General features: G+C 41.0%; 1 protein-coding gene across 1 annotated transcript in view; it reads right to left on the bottom strand.

The window, feature by feature from the left end:
• The window catches only part of LOC142657459 (uncharacterized), a 116,519-nt gene that overhangs the window by 9,129 nt on the left and 79,772 nt on the right, over window positions 1-27,618 (bottom strand). The window contains exons 11-14 of the mRNA XM_075832491.1: window positions 26,425-26,627; window positions 26,110-26,253; window positions 17,409-17,547; window positions 7,263-7,309 (exon numbers count right to left, since the gene is read on the bottom strand). Of these exons, the coding sequence (XP_075688606.1) occupies window positions 7,263-7,309; window positions 17,409-17,547; window positions 26,110-26,253; window positions 26,425-26,627 (533 nt within the window). The remainder of the gene's footprint in view (window positions 1-7,262; window positions 7,310-17,408; window positions 17,548-26,109; window positions 26,254-26,424; window positions 26,628-27,618) is intronic.

The following is a 27,618-nucleotide window of genomic DNA, read 5'->3' as shown; positions in this document are numbered from 1 at the left end:
GTAGGCCGTGAAAATTAAAATTGAAATTTTTTCAAAGAAAATGTAGGTTTAGCGATTTTTTTTCTCATTTCCACAAGGACTAAAGGAGAAAAAGCACCATAAAATTTGTAAAGCTATTTCTCCCGAGTAAAACAATACCCCACATCTGGTAATAAACGGTTGTTTGGAGACACGGCGTGGCTGAGAAGGGAAAGAGCGCTATTTGGCTTTTGGAGCTCAAGTTTAGCAGGAATGGTTTGCAGAGGCCATGTCACATTTACAAAGCCCCTGAGGGGACAAAACAGTGGAAACCCCACAAAAGTGACCCCATTTTGGAAACTACACCCATTGAGGAAATTATCTAGGGGTATAATGAGCGTTTTGACCCAACAGGTTTTTTGCATAAATTATTGGAAGTAGGCCCTGAAAATGACAATCTAAATTTTTTCAAAGAAAATGTAGGTTTAGCAAATTTTTTCTCATTTCCACAAGGACTGAAGGAGAAAAAGCACCATAAAATTTGTAAAGCAATTTCTCCCGAGTAAAACAATACCCCACATGTGGTAATAAACGGCAGCTTGGACACACGGCAGGGCTTCGAAGGGATGGAGTGCCATTTGGCTTTTGGAGATCACATTTAGCAGGAATGGTTTGCAGAAGCCTTGTCACATTTACGAAGTCCCTGAGGAGACAAAACAGTGGAAACCCCCCACAAGTGACCCCATTTTGGAGACTACACCCATTGAGGAAATTATCTAGGGGTATAGTGAGCGATTTGACCCCACAGTTTTTTTGCTGAAATTATTGGAAGTAGGCCCTGAAAATAAAAATCTACATTTTTTCAAAGAAAATGTAGGTTTAGCTTATTTTTTCTCATTTCTACAAGGACTGAAGGAGAAAAAGCACCACAAAATTTGTAAAGCAATTTCTCCAGAGTAAAACAATGCCCCACATGTGGTAATAAACGGCTGTTTAGAGACACGGCGTGGCTTAGAAGGGAAAGAGCGCTATTTGGCTTTTGGAGATCACATTGAGCAGGAATGGTTTGCGGAGGCCATGTCGTATTTGCAAAGCCCCTTAGGGGACACAACAATGAAAACGCCCAAAAAGTGACACCATTTAGGAAACTACACCTCTTGAGGAATTAATCTAGGGGTGTAGTGAGCATTTTGACCCCACAGATGTTTCATAGAATTTATTAGAATTGGGCAGTGAAAATAAAAACAATCCTTTTTCTTCAATAAGACGTAGCTTTAGCGCAAATTTTTTCATTTTCGCAACAAATAAAGGAAAAAAAGAACCCAACATTTGTAAAGCAATTTCTCCCGAGTACGGCAATACCCCATATGTGGTCATAAACTGCTGTTTGGGCACACGGCAGGGCTCAGAAGGGAACGTCCGCCATTTGGAGTGCAGATGTTGTTGGATTGGTTTCTGGGCGTCTGTGGGCCCAAAACAGTGGAAACCCCCTAGAAGTGACCCAATTTTGGAAACTACACCCCTCAATGCATTTACCTAGTGGTGTAGTAAGCATTTTAACCCTGCAGGTGTTTTGTAGAAATTAGTGTGAACTCGATGTTGCAGAGTGAAAATGGGATTTTTTCCACAGATATGTGGACAATATGTGGTGCCCATCTTGTGCCACCATAACAAGACAGCTCTCTAATTATTATGCTGCGTTTCCTGGTTTTAGAAACACCCTACATGGGGCACTAATCTTTTGCCTGGACATTCGACCAGGCTCAGGAGTGAAAGCGTACCATGTCAAATTTAGGCCTAATTTGGCGATTTACAAAGTATTTGACACAACTGCAGAGGCTCAGATGTGAAATAATAAAAAGAAACCCCTGAGAAGTGACCCCATTTGGAAACTACACCCCTCAAGGCATTTGTTAAGGTGTGTAGTGAGCATTTCACCCCACAGGTCTTTTCCATAAATGAATGCACTGCGGATGGTGCAAATTAAAAATTTATATTTTTCCCTAGATATGCCATTTCAGTGGCAAATATGTCGTGCCCAGCTTATGCCACTGGAGACACACACCCCAAAAATTGCTTAAAGGGTTCTTCCGGGTATGACAGTGCCATATATGTGGAAGGAAACTGCTGTTTGGGGACGCTGTAGGGTTCAGATGGGAGGAAACGCCATTTGGCTTTTGGAGAGCGGATTTTGCTTGGTAGTAGATTTGTTTGAATATTGCTGGTGTTTCCGTTTATAATGTGGCGGTACATGTAAGCCGGGCGGAGTATATAAGGGGCAAAGTCAGGCGGTATAATAATGGGGTAAAAAAAACAATAAAATAATCCATAGATTTGTGTTACACTGTGAAGCAATCCTTTCTGCACAGGCCGGTGTCACACTGATATATGGCGTCCTTTATTATCCCCCTTTTGATCCACACTCCGCTCCTTTGCAGTTTGGGGAATTTTGCTGGGAAGTGTTGTCCTGATATAATACGGGCACTGGCGCTTCCAGCAGATATGTTTGGGCCCTCCCTTTCCTGGTTCCCTAATTTTAGGTCCTTGATAAATCGCATCTTCAAACAGAAGAAATGTTCCCCTCGGACACAACTGCATATTTTTTATTTCCTGACTTATTGGAGCCATAACTAATTTTATTTTTGCATAGACGTAGTGGTATGTGGGCTGTTTTTTGCGGGACGAGCTGTAGTTATTATTGGTACCATTTTGGGGTACATGCGACTTTATGATTACCTTTTATTCTATTTTTTGGGAGGTCAGGTAAACAAAAAAAACGCAATTCTGGCATAGTTTTATTTAGGTTTTTTTATACAGCATTCACTATGCGTTATAAACTACATGTTAACTTTATTCTGCGGGTCAGTACGATTCCGGCGATACCTATTTGATAGGACTTTTTTATGTTTTACAACTTTTTGCACAATAAAACTACTTTTGTAAAAATAATGTATTTTTTCTGTCGCCAAGTTGTGAGAACCATAACTTTTTTTTTTTTTGTCGACAGAGTTGTATGAGGGCTTGTTTTTTGCGAGACGAGCTATAGTTTTTATAGGTACCATTTTTGGAATACGTGCGACTTTTTGATCACTTTTTATTCCTATATTTATAGAGCAAAGTGACCAAAAAACAGAAACTCTGATATCGTTTTTTACAGGTTTTTTTTACGCTGTTCACCGCGTGCAATAAATAATATAATATTTTGATACCTCAGGTCGTTACGGTCGCGGCGATACTAAATACGTATGGTTTATTATTTTTTTTCAATAATAAAGGACTTGATAAGAGTAAAAGGGGGATTGTGTTTTATTTTATTACTTGAAACTTTTATTGTTTTCAAACTTATTTTTTTCACTTTTTTTGACACTTTTTTATACTTTTTTTACACTTTTTCTCAAGTCCCACTAGGGGACTTGAAGGTCCAGCTGTCAAATTTATTTTTTTCTAATACATTGCACTACCTACGTATTGCAATGTATTAGATGTGTCAGTTATTCACTGACAGCAAGCCGATTAGGCTTCGCCTCCCGGAGGAGCCTAATCGGCTTCCGTAATGGCAGAGCAGGAGACCATTGTGTCTCCTGTTGCCATAGCAGCAGTCGCCAGTCCCGATTGCCTGTCAGGGCTGGCGATCTGCTAGTAACCGCTACGGTGCAGCAATCGCTTTCGATTGCTGCATCGAAGGGGTTAATGGCAGGGATCGGAGCTAGCTTCGGTTCCTGCCGTTACAGGTGGATGTCAGCTGTAACATACAGCTGACTTCCACCGCTGATGACGCCGGATCAGCTCCTGAGCCGGCGCCATCTTGCCGGCAGCTACGGAAGCCGATCAGGCTCCGCCGCCGGGCGGATCTTGACCGGTTTCCGTGCTAGCCAGACCGGGAGGCCAGTATTAGGCCTCCGGTTGCCATTGCAGCCACCGGAACCCCGGCAATTTCATTGCTGGGGTTCCGATGAGCTGCAAACACCTTAAATGCAGCGATCGCGGTTGAGCGCTGCACTTAAGGGGTTAATTAAATTAGCTTCGATCCCCGCCGTTACAGCCGGATGTCAGCTGTAAGATACAGCTGAGATCTGGTGATGATGGCACCGGCTCAGCTTCTGAGCCGGTGCCAAACATTCGGCGTATGGGTACGGCAAGATGCGGGAAGTCATTGCTTTCCATGGCGTACCCATACGGCAAATGTCGGGAAGGGGTTAAGAACTCTAGGGTGTAACCCATCTGGTCCCGGGGCCTTGTGTACATTTATTTTATTTAACTTAGCTTGGACCATATCTGCATTCATCCAATTCAGTATATCAACTGATATATTAACAGCACTGTCACCGGCTACATCAGCTGCTCTTTCTTCTGTTGTATATACAGAGCTAAAGAACGCATTTAGTAACTCTGCCTTCTCTTGATCCCCTGTGACCAACTCCCCATTGCCACTATTTAGGGGTCCTACATGTTCAGACCGTGGCTTTTTGCATTTATATACTTGAAGAATTTTTGGGGATTTGGTTTACTATCATTGGTCACCTGCTTTTCATTTTGTATTTTTGCTGATATTATTACCTTTTTACAGATTTTATTATGCTCTTTATAATTTACAAAGGCTACAGCTGTACCCTCAGATTTGTATTTATCAAATGCCTTTTTTCGTCCTGTATTGACCTTTTTACAGAAGGTGTAAGCCATGTGGGGCTTAATTTCAGTCGTTTATACTTGTTACCTATAGGAATACATTTTGCACTATAATTACCCGAAGTAGATTTTGAAATCTCCCATTTATCATTTGTACCATTATTTGACATTAGTTCTTCCCAGTGTATATCCTGAATTGCAGCCCTCATCCTGGGGAAATTGGCCTTCTTAAAATTAAGTGTTTTTGCCCTCCCAGCCTGTGTTTGTTTATTACAGTATAGGTAAAATATTACAAGGAACAAACGAGATCCAGGAGCTGCACTATAGCATGTAGTGGGTGCTATCCTCAGAGGAATCTTGACAAAAGACCTCAAAGCGAAATTACATCACAATCCAGAAGAAGAGGCAGCACTTCAACAATATAGAAAAATCTAAAATGTATTCACCCAACATACAGGCAACGTTTCACCTTACCATTGGCTTGAAAATGCCTTCAATGGGAAGGTGAAACGTTGCCTGTATGTTGGGTGAATAAATTTTGGATTTTTCTATATCATTGGAGTGCTGCCTCTTCTTTTGGATTGTGGTAAAATATTACTATATTGTGGTCAATGTTACTGAGGTTTTGTTTTTTGTTTTTTACAAACATTGACATTCCCAACAGGCTCTGTATTATTAGAAATGACCAGATCCAACAGAGCTTCACTTCTAGTCGGGTCTTCCACAAACTGGCCCATAAAATTTTCCTGTGACAGGTTGAGGATATTTCTCCCCTTGGCAGTTGTAGCCGAACCATGACACCAATTAATATCCCAGTAATTAAAATCTCCCATTGTCACTAGAGTACCCCCCTGTGCTGTCCGCTCCATCTGTTTATATAACCGATCATTCATCTCCTCAGTTATATTGGGGGGGAGGTCTATAGATTACACCGAAAGTAATCTTTTCAGTGTTTACCTCCCCTTGTAATTCCACCCACAAGGTTTCAACCTCCTCACAATCTTCACCCACTATTGTCTCTTTCACACTCACCTTCATATCACTTCTGACATACAGACATACACCTTTTCTATTTGTCCTGTCTTTCCGAAACAGTTCATTTGCTAATCATTCTCATTGCTAATTAACTTTTATTTTCTGTCCAATAAGGTCGTACTTAAACTTTAACCATTGTGTGCTGCCTTTGAAGTACAGGAAAATAAAATTTCAGGTTTGCAAATTTTATTCATTATTCCATTTGGCTAATAGCAGCTAACAAAGAATACAGCGGACTCGTCCTGTCCCTCTGACCAGTGATTGATGACTGCAATGTATGCAGGTGAGGCGGTGGGTGGGGGAGTGCTCCCCTCATGAATACAGCGGACTCGTAACTATGGTTCACTGTATTCTTTGTTAGCTGCTATTAACCAAACAATATAATATTCTTTTAGTCATAGTATGGTGATAGATTTGCTTAAAAGATGTGATAAACTTTTCTTTCACTACCTTTTCCTCTGTGGAGATATTGATGTAGTTATAGGACAAAACCCCTGATGTTCAGGGTGTGGGTCCCTAGAGCAAATCTTCCTATCTTGTGCTCTGCCAATTCAGTTGTTGCCAAGGGAATATTGTGTCAAAATAAATGATCATCCACAGCAATTTCCACATTGTGGGTAGCTTGTTAGGATTGGATCCACACAATGTCCCTATAATCACATGTAGCACAATATAGGAAATGCTTCTGAGTTTTCATGATAAGGTAACCACTTTATAAAAACAATTAATTTTTATTTGCCAGATGGAATTATCGTACTAATTGAGCCATTTTGCAGACGGTAGCACATTGATGGAGATGTCAAGATTATATTGTAGACACAGTGTTGAATAATTATGCATGTGATGTAGTAAATATCTATATGCTGTATAATATTATATGTTTAGAAAGCTTTGGGGTTATCACTGTAGAAGTGTTGACAGTAAGGGCTTGTCCACACGTAACGGATCTGCTGCAGAAAATTTCTGCAGCACTTCCGCTTAAACTAGCAGGCAATCCGCTGCGGAAAAACCGCACCATTTCATGCGTTTTTTACTGCAGAAAATAGTTCGGATTTTGCTGCGTTTTTTTCAAGTCTGTGTGATGGTGGTATGTCCTCTGAAAAACGCAGGAATTCAGTCCACTTTCCGCATCAGAAATTGACATGCTGCGGAACCAAAAATACGCACTGCAGGTGAATTTCTGGGCTGAAATGTTCCGCAGTGTGTGGATGACATTTGCTCATTCACACCCACTTTGCTGCTACTGTATTCTTCTGCGTATTTTCCATCCGCAATTCCAGACGGAAAATATGCAGCAATTCCATTACGTGTAGACAAGCCCTAAAACTTGTCTCTTTTAATAGAGTATCTCAGCTATTATAGGGTTACGTCATAGCCGGCAAGGGAAAGTATTAAGCGGGCTCACGGGCTGAGCCTACACTATACTCAAAGGGTATTCATTCATTCACTTATTCATTCATTGTATTTGAATGGCTATATGTCTTATAAATGTTTATATAGTATTAAACAATGTTTATATATACATTTCTGTTCTCTCTTTTTCCACAAATCACGTTTTAACCTATACATTCCCTTTAGCCTAGCGTTACTAAATGTAGCTGATACAAGAAATAATACTATAATAATTACAGGCAATCCCTTACCAGTAGATTTAATCTTGCTCTCTTCAATGCACCACAGGTAGTTGTAACTGTAATAAAAACACAAAGATATACACAATCAGTAAAATTAAAATAGCTATTGTCTCGATAGCTCAGTCTAAATTTAAAGGCTGTGCTGGATTTAACTGTGTAGCACATAAACACATAACCTTTGCTGCCGTAAGGCTTCGTTCACATCTGTGTCGGGATTCGATTCATGGGTTCCGTTGGATCTTTCTGTCAGGGGAACCCACGAATGGAATCCAAACTGAAACAAATGGAAACCACAGGTTTCCGTTTGCATCACCATTCATTTCAATGGTGACGGGTCCGGTGCAAATAGTTTCCAATTGCCACCATTGTGTAAGGGTTCTGTTTTAATGGAATGAATAGCGCAGTCGACTTCGGTATTGATTCAGTCAAAACGGATCCCTTACACAACGGTGACAAACAGAAACCTTTTGCATCGGATCCGTCACCATTGAAATCAATGGTGATGCAAACAGAAACCTATGTTTCAGTTTGGATTCCGCTCATGGGTTCCCCCGATGGAAAGCTCAGACAGAACCCATGAACGGAACCCTGATGCAGATGTGAACGAAGCCTAAGCTCTACATTCAGCAGCCCTATTGTTTACAGTTCTTTCCACCACATTTAATCCTGGTATCAGCATATGCTTATCAAATGTAAAATCTTGGATTTTTAAAATACATATCTTCTCTACATTTTAGTGTAGTTTCTCTATTTTCTGTTCTTATTTTTTTTCATGGGTATTATGCAAATTTAATTTACTATCTGGAAACTGTCAACAAACAAGCTTACTGCTATTTACATATTCGATGCCAGTGGTTTCTAGATATTGAAGGCTGTGAAAATCCTCCCTAGTAGTTTACAGTCATAGACAACTTCATAAAAATGTGTGATTTTGTTGCAAAAATTGTTCAAGGTTTTGACTCAAATTTTGCCCTAAGTAGATCCTTTACCTACAACAGACCTTCCAAATATTAATCTACATGTACATCTTAAAAAACAGAAAACACCAAAATTGTAAAATACAAAGTTTGATTTTATTATAAAAATTTGGTAGAAGTAACATCAAGTAACAATGCCTGCCTGCCGCATTTTCATGGTCATCGGTCCCACCTGCTGATGAAGAGGTGGGGGGCATGTGCAGTGGAGTCAAGGGGGAGTCAATTGCGGCCAGAGAACAGGGGGACTGTCCCTTCTGTCCAAACCTCCAGCAGCTGCTTGATAACGGCAAGACTGCAACTAGGAGATGAAGGACCTGTAGTGACATCACAGTCAAATGACTACGGTCCTGTAGGATTTGCCCAAGCACAAGCACCGCAGAGGAAGAGGCTCTGGTAAGTGTGGTGTGTGTATATAGTGTGTGGTGTGTGTATAGTGTAAGTCTATATAGTGTGTGTGTGTGTATAGTGAACATAGTGTAAGTCTATATAGTGTGTGCTGTGTGTATAATGTAAGTATATATAGTGTGTGGGTGCGTGTATATAGTGTGTATAGTGTAAGTCTATATAGTGTGTGGTGAGTGTGTGCGTGTGTGTGTGTGTGTGTGTGTGTGTGTGTGTATAGGGTGCCTAATGTAAGTCTATATAGTGTGTGCTGTGTATGTAGTGTAAGTCTATATAGTGTGTGCTGTGTGTATAATGTAAGTTTACATAGTGTGTGGTGTGTATAGTGTGTATAATGTAAGTCTATATAGTGTGTGCTATGTGTATAGAGTTTATAGTGTGTATAATCTAAGTCTATATACTGTATATAGTGTAAGTGTGTGTGTGTATATAGCATATATGTGTGTATAGTGTATATATTGTATAGTGTGTGTGTAAATAGTCTGTGTGTGTATAATGTAAGTCTATATAGTGTGTGTGTGTAAAGTGTATATAGCGTAAGTCTATATAGTGTGTTTGTATAGTTTATATAGTGTAAGTCTGTATAGTGTATTCTGTGTATATAGTGTGTATAATGTACATCTATATAGTGTGTGCTGTGTGTACAGTTTATAGTGTGTATAATGTAAGTATAGTGTAAGTCTGTGTGTGTGTGTGTATATTACATATAATATGTGTGTATATTGCATATATAGTATAGTGTGTGTAACTAGTGTGTGTGTGTGTGTGTGTGTACAATGTAAGTTTGTATAGTGTGTGTGTATAATGTAAGTTTATATAGTGTGTGTGCGTATAGTGTATATAGTGTAAGTCTATATAGTGTGTGTATATTGTATATAGTGTAAGTCTATATAATGTGTGTTGTGTGTAGAAATTTTATAGTGTGTATAATGTAAGTCTGTGTAGTGTGTGTGTGTGTGTGTGTGTGTGTAGTGTGTGTGGTTTGAATATATAGTGTGTGGTGTTAGTGTGAATTGTATATAGGGTATTTAGTTTCTGAATTTTTGTGTGTGAAATTATTTTCCACCCATAGAGCCCTCAGCTGCTCAGAACCCCCCTTGCAGTATAACCCCATCCCCATTGAGCCATCAGTAGTTATTATACTGCAAGGGGGGTCAGAGTGTCTGACTTCTGAGGTCTCTATGAAGGGAATAACTCCTTCCCTCCAGAGCCATAAGAGTCAGACGCTCACACCCATCCATAGAGCACTCAGCAGTCAGTCAGATGCACTGACCCCCCCACTTGCAGTATAATCCCCCCATATAGCCCTCAGGAGTTAATTTACTGCAAGGGGAGGGGTGTCTGGCTGCTTAAAGGGTAACTGAACTTTTTTTTAAAAATTGACATGTCATAGTGACATGTCAAAATTTCTGATCGGTGGAGATATGAGAACTGAGACCCCACCAATCGCTAAAACAAAGTGGCAGAAGCTCTCACGTGAGTGCTGTACCACTTTGTTTCTGATCTTCTTTCCTCTGATAGCCGAGTAAGCGGTGTATGGGCTCAATAGAAAGTCTATGAGTCCGTACACCGCTCCGAGGAAAGACAATCAGAAATAATGTGGAACAGTGCTCACCCGAGCACTTTTGCCACTTTGTTTTAGCGATCAGTGGGTGTCTCAGTGCTCGGACCCCCATCGATCAAAACTTCTGACATATCGCTATGACATGCCAAATGTTTTTTAAAAGTTTAGTTACCCCTTGGGGATTGAATTTATTGATCTGAGTTAATGTATGGGCCTGGGGTCTTAATTTGCTTAGGGGTTTGGTCTGGGGTATAAAACAATTTTGGGTGTTTGGTTTATTAATTTTGGTGTTGCTATAGATGCTGAAAATGGCTGCAGAATCGAGGTGCAAAGATTTCTCATCAGGAAACTTTGCATTCATCAGGAGAATTCGTCATAATGGTCTGTGTCAGATGGAGAAGAGAAGAAAAGAGAGCGACTCCCATCAGAGAAGAAATCACTTGTGAGTCATTGGATTTATTGTTCTGTCCCCTCTCCTGACATGTCTGTTATAGGAAATCCTTGTATTCAATAAAAAGTCTTTATGTACCCAGGACTAATAGACAAATGCGTGTTACCATTCCCATTGTCAAGAGGATGTGTGATACACAGTGTGATACTGTCAGCGATGGTTGGAGACTGTCAGTATGTAGGGACACCGCTCTTTGACAAGGGGAATCGTAACACTCATTTGTCAATGCTCACACAGACAGGTGGTGTTATATATAATATCTATAATATAGACATGGTGTGGCAGGGCGGTGGTGGAGAAGGGGGGTCCAAGCTTGTGGAACAGCCCAGGGCCTATGGTCTACTTAATACAGACATCTTTTTTGTCCCTGTATTTTAGTGACAAAACGCCATCCTGCAGCAATGCCCTTTTTTCGCCAATTTGATGGGATTGGCCGATGAGGGACTTGGGAAGGTGCCTCTGTTTTTTTTCGCACCGTCCTACAGATCACTGTTTTTTTGTCTAGCAGACATTTGAACAGGGATACACTTGTGTACCAATTGTCCAAGTACAACTTGTACCCCTGATAAAACTGGGTGCAGGAGGTCCCACACTGTCTTCCCAGTTGTGGCCAGGGCGGGGGGACAGTTTGGGAGCTGTATAGTTCTGTCCTTCCCCTCATAAATTCGGAAAGCATGTGTGTATCCGGTCTCAGATTCACACAGAGTGTACATTTTGATCCAGTATCTGGCACGATTATTTGGAAAATATTGGCGAAACTTCAGCCTGCCCTTGAAGTGCACCAGGGATTCGTTTATTGAAATGTCTTTTTCTGGGGTGTAGATTTCATAAACATTTTTGGAAAAAATATTAATGAGGGACCTTATTTTAAAAAGTCTATCGAAATTGGGGTCATCCTGGAGAGAGCATTGGGAGTTGTCACTAAAGTGCAGAAATTTATGAAAGGCCTCAAAGCAGGGTCTGGAGTAACACTTACTAACTAACATTTACTAACTAAACACTTGCTAACTGACAAGTGATGCAGCTGACAGTGACGCATTGACGCTGACTAACTGACAAGTGACGCGGTTGACAGTGTCGGATTGACGCTGACTAACTGACAAGTGTCGTGACTGACAGTGACGGATTGACACTAACAGAGAAGTGACACACGACTGACAGTGACGGATTGACTCACTAACTGACAAGTGATGTGACTTACAGTGACGGATTAACGCTGACTAACTGACAAGTGACGTGACGGACGCTACGGATTGACAATGGCAACTGACAAAACGGATTGACGCTGACGAACTGACTTGACAGATTGATGCTGACTAACTGACAATTGACACGACAAATTGACGTAGACAACCTAGACAACTACCTATCAACTAAATTAATTATTATTTTTTGTGAATTATGATGAAAAAATTAAAAATATATCTCCCTTATACACTGGGAGGAGGTGGGGTCACACACTGGGAACAGGGAACTGAAAATTAGGGGTTTATTCTCTTTTATTTTTTTATTTGACTGGCACACAACTCGATAGAGGCTCTGATCTCTCCAACTTCTCATCACCAACAGAGAGATCAGAGCCTGTGTCCGATATTTTTCACCCGCGACAATGTACAGTTACTGAGTGGTGAAGCGAGGGGTTTACACAGGATGAAGTACAGCTGCATCTGAGTAAATTAAATATTGATAAAGCCCCTTGCTTAGACTGCATTCATCCACGGGTTTTAAGGGAATTGAGCTCAGTAATGTACAGACCATTGTATCTCATCTTCTTAGACTCTCTTGTAACAGGATCAGTGACACAGGATTGGAGGACAGCTAATGTTGTACCAATATTTAACTGGTTCCCGACCGCTGGCTGTATTTTTACGGCCAGCGGTCAGGGTCCTTAAAACCCGAGCCATAGACTTTTTACGGCTCGGGTTTTAACTTGCTGCCCACGCGATCGGGCAGCTGAATGTCGGGTCTCCGGCTGTCAGTGACTGCCGGGGACCCTGAGGAGAAGATAGAAGCAGCTTTCGTTGCTTCTGTCTTCTCCGATGTCTTTTTACACAGCGCTCAATGAACGCTGTGTATAGGAATAGAGACAGCAGCAGCAGCGCTGTCTCTATTCCTCCCGGTGATCATGTGACTGGTCACATGATCGCCGGGTGCCATTAGTGACAGACTGCTGCTGGGTCTTACTAGACCCAGCACAGCCCTATTAGTGACAATCGTCACTATAAGAGGGCTGATTTCCCTTGTAACTGGGGCTGCTGTGCAGCTCCAGTTACAGTGGAAAAACATGGTGTAAAAGAAAGAAAAAAATATATAAAGTTCCCCAAAGGTCTTTTTTGACCTTTGAGGGACAGACCATAGTAATAAAAAAATAGTAAAGTAAAGTGCAAAAAAAATTAAAATAATAAATACACATAAAATACCCACCCTAAAAAAAAAATTACACCCCGCCAATCATTGTTGTAACGCTAGCGCTGACCCAATTACCCTAATATAGACATGTAATATATTAAAATTTACAGTAGACATGGACGATCACAAATAAAAGGTCTATTTTAGGGTAAAACTATGTTATTACCAAAAAAATATAGCTGAAACGTAAAAAAGCTTATTTTTTTACTATTATTTTAAAACTTTATGAAAAACAATTCTAAAATAGCAAAAAAGGTGTGTATAAAAACGATACAAAAAGACACCTGCATTGTCTACGGAAAAAAACGTCGCAAAAATCACGTAGTTAGCACAACAAATAAAAAAGTTAAATGGCTATAACTAACACGTGCTAAAAAGGGCTAAACGGTGTCTGGTCCTGAAGGAGCAAAATAGCCCGGTCCTGAACTGGTTAAGAAGGGTGAGAAGGTGGAACGAAGTAACTACCTTCCAGTAAGTTTGACATCTGTGGTATGTAAAATATGTGAAGGTATTCTAAGAGATGAACTTCAAAAGTATATAGCAGAGAAAAGTCTAATAACTGATAACCAGCATGGATTCATGAAAAACAGGTCGTGCCTAACCAACATGCTCGGTTTCTATGAGGAGGTAAGTGCAAATCTGGATGTTGCTCATGCGGATGATGTGGTATATTTGGATTTTGCGAAAGCATTTGATACTGTTCCACACAACAGTCTTGTTCTGAAGTTACAGAGGCAGGGACTGAGGGACCATGTATGCAAGTGGGTAAAGAATTGGTTAAGGGACAGAAAACAAAGAGTCGTTGGTAGTTTACTCAAATGGTAAATGGTAGTTACTCAAAATGGGCTGAAGTCAGCAGCGGGGTACCACAAGGATCGGTGGCCCAATTCTTTTAATCTCTTTATTAATGACCTTGTGGATGAGATTGATAGCAAGGTGTCAGTTTTTGCTGACGATACAAAAACTTGTAGGATACTTAAAACTTAGCTTGACTGTAAAATTTTACAGAAAGACCTAGATAAGCTGGCAGCATGGCCAATTACACGGCAGATGAAATTTAATGTTGATAAATGTAAAGTATTGAACCTAGGACGCAACAATAGTATTAATGCATATACATTAAATGGAATAAAGTTGGGGATAATGGAACAAGAAGGACATGGGTATCCTGGTTATAAATAAGCTAAGCAGCAGAACTCAATGTCAGGCAGCAGCTGCAAAAATAGGAGTATAAAAAGAGAGATAAAAATTTGTGATTCAAATGTAATATTACCCCTCTATAAATCACTTGTAACGCCATATCTTTAATATGGTATTCAGTTTTGGGCTCCACATTGTAAAAAGGATATAGGAGAACTGGAGAGGGTTCAAAGATGGACGAAAAATTAGATGGAAAGTGTCGCTTGGAAAAAAGAGGCCTTAGGGCACGTTCAGACGTGGCAGAGTTTTTCCGCTGCAAATGGTGCAGATCTGGGGCAATTATGCAACGAATCTGCACCAACATTTGCATATTTGACAGGTAATTCAGACGTTGCAGAAAAGACAGCGGACTTGCCACAGATTTAAGTTTTTGCATTGCAAAGGCTGAAATCCGCAGTGAAATTCCACTTCTTCTCCGCAACAGACAGTGCATGCTGCGGAGGGAAAATTCCGCACCGCAGCCTATGGTCCGCAGCGGAGTTTTCCGCAACGTCTGAACTAACTTGCCTAAAAATGTATTGAAACAAATGTAAAAAACGACCGCTGGAGAATTCCACTGCGGACTGTCCCCAGCGGAATTCCACAGCAATTCCGCCACGTCTGAACGTGCCCTTAGAGGTGATCGTATCAACATGTATAAGTATACGTGTGGTCGATACGAAGAACTAGCACATTATCTGTTCTTTCCAAGGATTCTACAAAGGACCAGGGGGCATTCATTGCGTGTGGAAGAAAGACAATTTAGACATCAATATAGGAAAGGGTTCTTTACAGTTAGAGTAGTCAAACTATGGAATGCCCTACACCAAGAGGTAGTAATGGGAGATACTATGCCAGCATTTAGAAATAGACTAGATTACTTACTCACAAATGGCATAAAGGTTTATAATTTATCTAGAAATGGATTACCAGTAATTTATTAAGAAAGGTTGAACTTGATGGACCTGTTTTTCAACCTATGTAACTATGTAATGGCAACTCCTGGATTTGTCAGAAACAAATGTATGCAAAAACTTTACCAAAACCGCACTGTGTAAATAGAGATAATGAGAAAATCTGCCAGTGTCCAAATCATACTCTAATTTAAGATGGAATTAGATATCCCATTGATATTTAATATATACATCAGGATACTCTGCGGTTATAGAAATGTCCATTGACAAATTCAGTCCAGGAGAGAAGATCCAAAATCCATTTAAAGGGGTTGTCTCAAAAAGAAAACCCCTGCCCATATGCCCTATTTAGGTATATGAACATCATAGATAGGGTCTCTGAACGAGCAGTTCCCATTCTGGCAGACTTATTCTTTCCTTGTATTACAAAAATGGTCATTCATCTGAATGGCTGCCATGTAATTCTACATTTTCCCTGTAGTGGCCGCTGCAGGGAAAATGCCTCGCTGTTCACGGCTTCCCATGGCAGAATCAGCTGTTTTTCCAGGGGTGCCGAGAGCAAGACTCGGGGATATGAGCTGATTGCCACTGGGGCCTCATTCTGAAAGGAGGCAAGCCCTTTAAAGAAGATCTCATCATTAAACTATAATTACATTATATAATTGCTTCCATAAAAACAAGCCTGCAGGATAACCCACCAACAACAATGGCCGTTTTATGTCTATACTAACGGTTTAACTGGGCCTGTCTTGTTGACACAGTTGGTTTTTGAATTTTGGGTTTTGATGCAGTTTACCACTTATTTTGTTTTAGACAAAACTGAAAATGGCTTAAAAAACATATAAGTTCCTACTATTATCTCTTTAGAATACACTAGTGACTTTCGCTTAAAAAAAAACCCAAAAAAATTTGCCCAGATATTATATTACTGTAAACAGTATTTGTAAATCTCATCTTTACAGATTGTGAAATCCGTTTTCAGGTCAAAGCGAGGCCTTTTTTGTTTTGGCAGTTTTTAGTCACGCTTGGTTTTGCTCCATAAACTTCCACGGATAAAATTCATGGCAATGAAGTACTGTGAATTGTGCTGTGTTTTTAAATGAAACTGTTAAACTGCATCTCTAGCATGCTAGAATTAGCGTTTGTAATCAGTTCTTGTACGTACAATAGATGTGGTGACTATGCTCGTAACAATTTCTGGAGTCAGAGATGGTTAAATAGTGGTTTGTAAAAATTGATGCATGTAAATTGGTCTTTAGAGTTCTGCCTCATTCATTCAGCACTAACATAGAGACAGGTATGGATGTAGCCATCCTTATCTTGACTCTTAACGTATTAAATACACAGTGGCGAGAAACTTGACTTATCTTGACTTTTTCAATGACTTTCAATGGCTTTTGTTGTGTGATATCATGCTGCAGCAAGTTATCAGAGTCAAGATAAAGATGGCTACATCTGTAGTAAGAATAATAAGATCCAGTAGCAACAGCAGCTAACATACTAGTTTCCAGGTAGCAACATGATACTTTTTCACATATTGCACAGAGTAATGGTGAACTGAATATTTATGGAAATATAATTTTTTTTATGAAGATACAGTATATTACAAGGATGCTTGATTTTACTGGCAATTTAGCCAATGATAGGGGCTTTCCAGGAATTTTAATTAATGGCCTATCCTTAGGGTACAGTCCCTCGTAGCGACGGCCGCACTCAGCTTACTGGCGGGCTTACTGTCACCATCGCACCACCGCATGCGGATATGGTGTTGGTCACATGTGGCGGCAGCCGCAGCGTAGGATCGTACCCTTAGGACCCCCACCGATCAGCAGAGTGGTCAACTATGCTATTGATTCCGGCAAAACGACGGAACCCTTGCACAACTGAGACAAACGGAAACCATTGTGACCGGATCCGTCACCATTGAAAACCTTTGGTTTCCGTTTGTGACGGTCAGGGTCCCGTTCCAATGGAAAGCTTTGACTGAACGTCGGAACGGGACCCTGGCGCATATGTGAATGAAGCCTTATTGTTGCTTATATTTAAAATGTCACTGTCTTTTTAATTAAGTGAGAATTATTGATTATCATTGTACGGTTTTCAGTTGCTACTCACATACTTTATTATAATAATAATAATAATAATAATAATAATAATAGTAATAATAATTTAATAAAAACAAAATGCTCTAGCCATGTGTACAGATTTTTAAGTTTCATTATGTTGCAAGACAATAACAGATTTACATATACTACATACGTTGTTTCATGATAAGTTTTTCCATGCCTTCTCTTTCAAGGTTTGCCAGTTTCACATCATCTGATGCTTTCTGTAGCAGCAATTCCTGCTCTTTTAACTTATTTTTCAGGGTGCAGATCTCAATTTTCATTACCTGTTCCTGTCACAGAAAGTGTACATTAATAACAATACAACAAGAGTAGGTTACATTAATGTTTATAAGCCATTGTGTTTAAATAGCTATGAATGGACCTTAGGTGTCATGCACACGGCAGAGTCCTGCATGGAACTCGTACACAGAGTCTTTTTGGTTCCGTACTAAGTAGCCATAAGAATTCCATCTGACGCTTTGTGGTGCTTCCATACGGTAGCTTTTCTTCCCTAAAAGCAATGCTTCTAAGGAAGAATATCTCTATAATACGGCACAGAAAAGAATATGGCACTTTTTGTTTTCTGTCATATTCCATATGAATAAAAAAATGCATGAAATCAGAGGATTACAGAGCTACAGTGGTGACCCATAGAAGTCTATGGGTTGTAGCTACAGTAGGGAACCATAGAAGTCTATGAGTTCTAGCTACAGTAAGGACCCATAGAAGTCTAGTGGTTCTAAATTATGGGTCCAAACAACGGCCCAGATTTACAACACAGTTTATGACAGTTTTGAGCATTCTGGTTTTGTTTTAAATTACAGCAGCTCTAACTTTGGATTATTAAAAGGGTTGTCTCATGACACACTTTGCTCCCAAAAGCTGCCCAACATTTATAAATGTTCATAGGAACTTTTTAAAGCCTCTCACTTGAATAAAATATACCTTTCATGGTCCTTTCCTGTATCAATGTGGGAGGTATTTAGTGGAGGGACACATGATGACACTATGGAGGCTGTTTACTACAAGCCCCATAATGCCTTGTGTGTGTCTCCTTCATTGATCCTCCACCAGTTCCCACATTGTTGCCTCCTGTCTGTTTCCCCTGCTGTGTACAATACCACAGTCCCTGCACACACACCATCCCAGCTTAGCACGAGTCCATTTGTTTGCATACAAGTACGAATGAGAGACAACTAAAAATTTGTGTATCAATGGATCACTCTCAGTGATAGATCTGGTCACACACTGAGTCGATCTGCACATGCATGTCCTCTAGCACAGGCATCGCTGGATGGACAAGCACAGAGCAGAACCATGAAAACAGCATGGGGCACCAAAGCAAGCCAAAAATAGCTATATCCTTGTATATATACACTTTTTAAATACAGTTCCAATTGGTAAAATGCTTATTTTGCTAAACAGAATAATTTAATTATCACTTTGCTTTGTGGGACAAGGCACCTTTCCTATTCACGTTATTGGGCAAAAACTGCAACAGTGATAATGGCGAAAAAATTGTATAGGTGTTTTTTATTTGTTGCACAGCACATTAGAAACACTGCATGCAAAATTTAGAAATCAATGCCACACATGCAAACTGCCTTATTAGCATTACTTCTTGATTAAATACACTATATGGCCAAAAGTATGACCATCAGACCTTTATGAGCTGGATGGACATCCGATTCCAAAGCCATGGGCATTAATTTCGATTTGGTTCCCTTTTGCAGCCATAACAGCATCCGCTCTTCTGGGTGGCAAAATTGTGCCCATTCAGCCAAAAGAGCATTTGTGTGGTTAGTGTGTAACGTCCAATGGGATTGTGGAACCACTGGGCCCCTCCGTCGTAACGGAGTAGCTACTGGCCAGACAGGTGTAATGCTGTCACTGGCAGATAGTACCTTAGAGGCAGGTGGACACAGTCAGATAGGAGGTAGAGGAATCAGGCTGGTGCCGGATAACTGGATGCAGGCTGGTACCGGATTACTGGAAGCAGGGTGGTGCCGGATTACTGGAAGCAGGCTGGTGCCGGATTACTGGAAGCAGGCTGGTGCCAGATTACTGGAAGCAGGCTGGTGCCAGATTACTGGAAGCATGCTGGTGCCAGATTACTGGAAGCAGACTGGTGCCGGATTACTGGAAGCAGGCCACAGAGTACAGGATACCGAATGGATCACGGACTCAGGATGCAGGATACATGACGGGTCATAGACACAGGACTCAGGATGCAGGATACAAGACTGGTCACGGACACAGGACTCAGGATGCAGGACACAGGACTAGTCACGGACTCAGGACTCTTCCAGGACACAGGATTTAGGATACAGAACTAGTCACGGACAGAGGATTCAGGAAACAGGATACGAAACCTTCAAAGGCTAACACTGGGCTAGTAACAACATTGATCAGGCACTGGGGAAAGGGGCAGGGTCACTTATAAGGGCCAGGGTGTGCTGGGATAGGCTGGGAACATTTTACTGGTTCGCGCGCTGGCCTTTTAAAAACTAGCACTAGCACCTTACGGGCAAAGTGTGGGAGAGGAGGCAGTGGCAAAGTGTGCTGTCGTCCCTGGGAAGGAAGATGCTGGCGGGGATACTCAGTCCTGTGGTCGCGGCTGCCGGTAAGAGGGGGATACCGGCAGTCAGTGGCTGCGGGCATAACAGTTAGACACTTATGTTGGATGAGTAGGCTTTGCTCGCAATCTGCGTTTAAATTCATCTCAATGGTGTTCGATGGGGTTGAAGTCAGCTCTCTACGCAGGTCACTCAAATTCCTCTGCACTAAACTCATCAAGCTATGTCTTTATGGACCTTTCTTTGTGCACATGGGTGCAGTCAGGCTAGAACAGGAAAGGGCCTTCCCCAAACTGCTGCCACAATGTTGGAATCCTATAATTGTCCAAAATGTCTTTGTACGTATGCTGTAGCATTAATGTTACCCTTCACTGGAATTACTGAAATACTGCCAAATACTGAAAAACCAAAATACTAGCCCAAATACTGAAAAACAGCCCCAGATTATTGTGCCTTTTCATGGCGGTCACTAAAGGGCCATATTCTGGTGCATAAGCCTTTTTACGGTACATCAGAATAGGCCCGGCACAGGTGTCCCGTACTGGGAGAAGCGTGTGTTTGGCTGTCTGATAACAGCCGGGCTCCTGCTCTCGTGGCTGTGATTGGAGTTAACTCTGATCGCAGCTGTTTAACCCCTTAGATGTCGTGGTCGATAGTGACTGCGGCATCTATGTGATTTACAGAGGGAGGGGGTTCCCTCAGTCACCAATAGGTGGCCCGATAATAAGATCACAGTCCTCCGATGTGTTGCAATGTCAGACGGGGACCTAGTAAAGGCCCCCAGACCTGCAATGGCTGTGTGCCTATTAGGCTATGCCATATGCATAGCTTAATAGACTGCCTGTCAGTATTAGACTGACAGGCAGTAAGGCTTTGGTATACTAACTATACTAAAGCATTATAGAAGCAATTAAAGCATTGAATTAAAATAATTAATGTCAAATAAAATAAATTAAAAAAACTGTGCACAGTAAAATAATTAAATGTCAAAGTGGAAAAAAAATACACATATATGGTAACAACCCAAACAATAAAGTTAACACTTTATTCTAACAACTTGGTGTCCAGCATAAAGAAAAAATGCAATAAACAACAACGTAATTGCTTTTTTTTCCATCCCCCTTTCCCCCAAAAAATTAATAAAACTTAGCAATTCGTCCCATGTATGGAAAATTGGTACCAATGAGAACTACATCTCGTCCTGCAAAAAACATCCCCACATATGACTACATAAACAGAAAAATAAAGTTATGGCTCTTTGAGTGCAGCCATGCAAAAATAATATTTTTTTTTAAAAGTGGTTTTCACTGTGTAAGGGGGGATTCACACGAGCGTGTATTCGGTCCGTGCGGGCCGCGTGGTTTTCACGCGGCACGCATGGACCAATACAAGTCTATGGGGCAGTACAGACAGTCCGTGCTTTTTGCGCAGCGTTTGTCTGCTGCGCAAAAAGCGCGACAGGTTCAATAACTCTGCGTATTTCGCGCATCACGCACCCATTGAAGTCAATGGGTGCGTGAAAACCACGCAGGTTGCACGGAAGCACTTCCGTGCGAACCGACTGAAACAGCGCACCAGCTGTCAAAAGGATGAATGTAAACAGAAAAGCACCACGTGCTTTTCTGTTTCCGAACATCCAAACGGAGTGTCTTTGCGATGAGCGAAGCCGGACAAGCGAACCGAACTTCACCGGGTTCGGCCGAACTCGTTTTGGCCGAACCCGGCAAAAAAATTATCGGTACGCGACGTTAGGAGATAGTCACTGTCCATGGTGCTGAAAGAGTTAAACTGTTTCAGCACCATGGACAGTGACTTCCGATCCCAATATACATGAACCTGTAGAAAAAAAAACGAAGTTCTGACTTACCGATAACTCCCGGCGTCTTCCTCCAGTCTGACCTCTCGGGATGACAATTCAGTCCAAGTGACAGCTCCAGCCAAGCACAGGCCAAGCACAGGCTGCAGCGGTCACATGGACTGGCGCGTCATCCAGGGAGGTGGGGCCCGATGTCGAGAGGCGCGTCACCAAGGACGCGTCACCAAGGACGCGTCACCAAGGCAACGGCCGGGAAGTTCTCGGTAAGTACAAACTTTTTCTTTTTTTTCAACAGGTTTTTCGATACTGTGTTCGCCATTCACTGTCGAGGGTGCTGAAAGAGTTAGCTCTTTCAGCACCTTGGACAGTGACGGGCGTCGACTAGCCTCATCTCTATGATGGCGGCTGCGCGAAAATCACGCAGCCGCGCATCAGACACGGATGACACACGCAGCTGTCAAATGGTTTTTGCGCGTGCAAAACGCAGCGTTGTTTGCGAGTGCAAAAACGCAACGTCCGTCTGTATCTCCCCTAAAAGTAGTGAAACATAAAAAAAAAATACTTATTTGGTGTCGCCATAATTGTATCGACACCTAGAATAAAGGTAACATTACATTCATATCGCAGGGTGAAAGGCATAAATTTTAAATGCAAATAATAATGGTGGAATTGCTGGTTTAATTAAATGCAAGAATGAAAAAATTGATTGATCGTTAAGGGACAAAAAATTTGGACGCTGTTTGCAATGGCCCTTTCTTCTGTGCGTGGTCTGGCCTCCTGGGATGACGTTGCTGTGATTGGCTGCAGTGGTCACATGGGATGAAACGTTATCCCAGGAGGCCGGACTGGAGAAGAAACAGGAAACTGTGGGTAAATATAACTTTTTTTCAGACTTGCAATTTTTGCGGGGTAATCGCTGCGATTCCGCCGCAAATCTCGCAACACACACTACTTTGTTGCGGGTTTAAGCACCCCATTGAATTCAATGGGGAAAACCCGCAAAAGAAGAGCAGCGATTCCGCAGCATTAATTTACATGCTGCAGCTGAAAATATATGTGTAATTTTTTCAGCTGCTTTTTTCCGCTGTGTGGGTTCAAGATTCGTTGAACTCTCACCAACACTGCTGCTACTGTAATACTTAAAAATAATTAAAAAAACAAAAACGATATTGAAAAAAATATGGCAATCTAAAGTAGACATATGGGAAATGTTAATTACCAACTATTTTGTGTGGTATTATTATCTGTCTTACAAGCAGATGTATTTAAATGTATAAAAATGCTACATTTTTTGCTACATTCTGGTGCTTTTTGCAATTAAATACTGAATGTATTGATCACATTTTACCCCTAACATAAAGTCCAATGTGTCACAAGAAAACATTCACATAATCGCTTGGATAGGTAAAAGCATTCCAAAGTTATTACCATATAAAGTGACACATGTGAGATTTGAAAAATGAGGCTGTTAGGAAAGTCAAAACTGGCTGCAGCAGGAAGGGATATCAATAAGATCTTTTAGGTTATTTGTGAATCAACTCATAAGAAATAGACTCAAGTGGTAAGTGATTGGTTTTAAAGTAAGGGGTTATGCAATGGCTTCCCCAGCCCACTTCCCTGCTGCTAATGTGTAGTTTGAGCATTGCGTTGCCTCAGCAATTCCAAGGAGCTGCAATCTGGTGACTTCACCAGGGCTTTAAAAAGGCACTACACCTGCAGGTAATTATTTTACCATTATTGCTGATTCTCTGGTGTTTCCTCATCTCTATTTGTTCTCCTGTATTTGATCCCGCTTTGTTTCTTGGATTCTGCTATATGCCTGTCATTCACTTATTAACTTGCTCCAACCATGTTGAAATATTTTGGCTATGATTCCTGGATCATTAGTTTGTCTGCTGATCTGGTACCATTGTTTGTCTACGCGTTACTGACCTGCCTTGCCTAACTGCGTTCCTCTCAGTCACTGCCTACCAGAGACTGCCGCAATCAGGTAGTTACCTTGCACCACAGTGGTTGCGGGGATCTTAGGTGAAGACCAGGGTGCTCCTTCGACTCTGGGCCCTGAGTCAGCCATTGTCAATCTTGTACAAGTATTGCCTGCCTCTGACCTGCTTTCCAGCAGTTCCATACCCACCCTGTCCAGTGCAGGTACACATGCAGGTACGCTTTTCCAGTATTGAGCATGATAGATTGTCTTCTGGTGAAGCTCCTGGTGAAGTCATGAAGCTATGAGAAGTCATAGCTTCGTAACTTATAGTTATAGAGAAACTTCACAAAAAAACTTAACGTAAATGAAATGTTAACATTTCATACTGTAGTTTAGCATTTGAGAAAGGTCTATTTCACACAGCAGTATTTCAGTCAGTATTTTGCATCAGTATTTGTGACCCTTGCCGTTAATTGCGCTGCAAACTATGAATCCTAGTGCCGATATTTGGTTCCATAATGCCTCCAAGTGGCTTCTGCAACTGTTTCGTATGTCTGTATATTACGGCCGTGTTTCCATGTGACATCCGTATTTTGTGGTCACGTGATCGCTCTGGCGCCCTTTTCTATTGTTTTCACAGCATAGAGAGCTCTGTTAGATTCCTCTGCTTGGCTAGCATCAGTATCTGCCGACTTTTGGCTTTTCATCATGCTCAAAAACCCTGCGGATTTTGCCTTCCTGTACTGGCTTCTCTCTTGCACAACACTGTGGGGGGATTTCCCAGGCATGTCGTGTGCATGAGGTCTAAAAATGTGGCGATAAAGCATGAGACTCTTTTCACTAAAAGGAAAAATATGACCAGACCCACAAGCAAATCAAACTGGATCGATGTTCAAACACGTAATTTATACATTTACATAGAAATTTATGTTGTTATTTTTCAAGAAAGAATTTAAGCCTTTCTTAAAGTGTAGCTAAACGTTTAACAAACTTCTGACATGTCATAGTGACATGTCAGAAGTTTTGATTGGTGGGGGTCCGAGCACTGAGACCCCCACCAATCGCTAAAACGAAGCAGCTGAAGCGCTCATGTGAGCGCTCAGCCGTTTTGTTTCTGTTCGGCTTTTTCCGGAAATCAATGTATCGGAGTACAAGCTCATAGACTTTCTATTGAGTCCGTCCTCCGATACATTGATTTCCGGGAAAAGCCAAACAGAAACAAAGCGGCCAGAGGGCTTCAGCTGCTTCATTTTAGCGATTGGTAGGCGTCTCAGTGCTCGGACCCCCACCTATCAAAACTTCCGACATCTCACTATGACATGTCAGAAGTTTGTTAAACGTTTAGCTACAATTTAAAGGCAATAAACTGTTGCTGTTGAAACCAGTTCCTCCAGTTTCGCAGTTCTTACAGTAAAGAAGCCTTTTTACCACTGGAGATTGAACCTTTTTTCTACCAGCAAGAGCTGTTCCCTTGTCATCGGAGCTTGACGAAGGTCTTATGGAGTTTGAAATGTCTCTGATTTTACTTATATTTACTTTATATTTAGGCTAAGTACACCTTTGAAATATATATATATTTTTTAAATAAAAATGTCTATCAGTGTGTTTTGTGCAACTTTCTAAATACTTTTTATTGAAAGAGGCACGCAGGACCCGGTGACACTGAACCCGTTAGTCCTGGAGACAGTTGCGGCGTAATCACAGCGATTATGCTGCAATAATCTCAACTCCGGAAAAAAAAAATCATTCTTACCCAGAACGCCCTCCTTCTTCCTGCACACCTGCTTCCTGGGATGACGTTCATCCCATGTGACCGCTGCAGCCAATCACAGGCTGCAGCGACACATGGCCCGCAACGTCAAAGGAGGGAAGGGTTTATGTATGAATGCTTTTTTTTATGCAGCGGAAATTATGTCCGGAAAACTGCACCACAACGTGGTGCGATTTTTTAGACAGATAGTGCTGCGGGTTCCAGGTCGGATACGCTGCATAATTTTTAAGCAGCGTATCCGACCCGTGGGAACCCAGCCTAAGCGAGTTAGATGCAGATTTTGAGACCCGCGCCAGAATCCTCATCTAATGCCCAATGTGGGTACATGGCCTAAGATTCTGTAACATAATAACAGGCTGAAAAATAGACATAAGTCCATCCAGCTCATTATTATGTAATGTTGATCCAGAGGAAGGCAAAAACGCAAATTAAGGCAAATGCCAAATGTTTTCGTTCTTAGTGAAATAAAAAAATCCTTTCCGACTCCAAATCTGACAATCAGAATGAATCCCTGCTCTATTTCCAGTAAATTAGTGGCCATAACTTGTATAGTAATGTAGAGGGGAATTGATTGTCGGTGAAGCAATGATCAGTCAGAGCTTTCCCTCTACGCTAGGTAACACGCTGACTGACAAAACCCAATGCTGCACATGCACTCCCTCCCCTGCCAGACTACTTGGTGGTTCTTAGCTAAAATACTGATGTTTTATATATGGTTACAACCTTGAATAGTTTATTTGTGAGCCAGAACAATAGCTTTACCTGCTTTTTTTGTTGTTTGTTAACTTGATTGCTTGGGTGAGTCGCACTCTTAAACAAACTGAGTATAGAATTCGATTCCTCCAAAATATTATCCAAGGTTCTGATAGCAGAAAAAAGTTTATTGATGTGTCCACAATCCATCACCTAAGAAACCAGCAGACAGTATAATAAAAAAAAAAAATATTGTAACATCATAAAATCAAAAATGCCTCTGTTTAAATGTATAACACTATGAATATAAGCACAATATTCAACATTGGCCTTACAAGAACTATATTGTATTGGGTTCTGTTAAGACTGTTTAATTAATACTACCTTGCCTCCATGTACTTCAAGTAAGGGTATATGAAGGGCTGACTGCATATATGTCTGAATGTTGTGTAACAGTGCCTTCCCATCCAATATATTTTTCTTCAAAGCACTAAAATCCTCAGCGTGACAAAAGATATAAAGTCCATTTCTGCTTTCAGTATCCATATGTGGAGCATTATGTAAAAATGCAGATTTCCAGCACAAGTCTAAAAAAGAATTAAAGAAATGTCATTGGGATTAGTACGCAAGAATTGTACTATAGTATTATCTAACCACACAAAACAAAACAAATTTATTTTTTTATTATAAATATTTTTGTGCCAAATATTTCAGATATTTGAAATTTCTGTCATATATCAGGGAATATGATGCAAGAGTGAATGTCACAAAAAGGAAGCTAAGATGCTCTATCGAAAGTAGCATCTGTTAATGAGCAAAAGTTTATAGGCTATGTAAACCTTTGAAAGGGATTTTTTTTAAATAAAAAGGTCAATCAGTGTGATTGGTGCACCTTTATAATTAGTTTTTATTAAAACGTATTTTTACTTTTTGAGATACAGCTGCTTTGTATACTCTATATATCGTTCACTAAATACTGCTCCCGTCAGATCCGCGAGACTGACGGGTTCAGTGAAAGCGGGTGCTGCGTGTCTCGGACAGGCAGGATCCACCTGTAATCTATCACATCTAAGTTCATAACTTAGATGTGATAGATTACAGGTGGATCCTGCGTGTCAGGCACACAAGACCCGATGACTCTGAACCCGTCAGGTCCGCGGGACTGATGGATTCAAGTCTTAGCGCATGATACAGCTACTCTGTATACAGAATACAAAGCAGCTGTATCTCAAAAAGTAAAAATAAATTTTAATAAAAATTAATTATAAAGTTTCACCAAACACACTTATTGACCTTGTTATTAGAAGAAAATCTCTTTCAAAGATTTACATAGCCTTTAAATACCACATTGTTAAGCTGGCCACACTCACAGTAGTGCCAAGGTAGAAAACAAGCAGGCGTGTTGGATTCCAACATGCCCAACTCTTTGTACCCCGGCATATAACTTCTTAAGTCACTGCTAGAAGTGTTTGGTAGCCTCTTTCCATTGAAATACACCTGCATTTTTTGATCGGGAGAGAAAGCTATCAGATGTATATGGCCAGCTATAGGCATAGGCTCTACATTTTTGGATTGGGA

The sequence above is a fragment of the Rhinoderma darwinii genome, chromosome 7 (assembly GCF_050947455.1).
Source record: "Rhinoderma darwinii isolate aRhiDar2 chromosome 7, aRhiDar2.hap1, whole genome shotgun sequence".
NCBI classification, from domain to species: domain Eukaryota; kingdom Metazoa; phylum Chordata; class Amphibia; order Anura; family Rhinodermatidae; genus Rhinoderma; species Rhinoderma darwinii.
The sequence above is the reverse complement of the archived record's forward strand: the minus strand, read 5'-3'. Positions and strand labels throughout refer to the sequence as shown.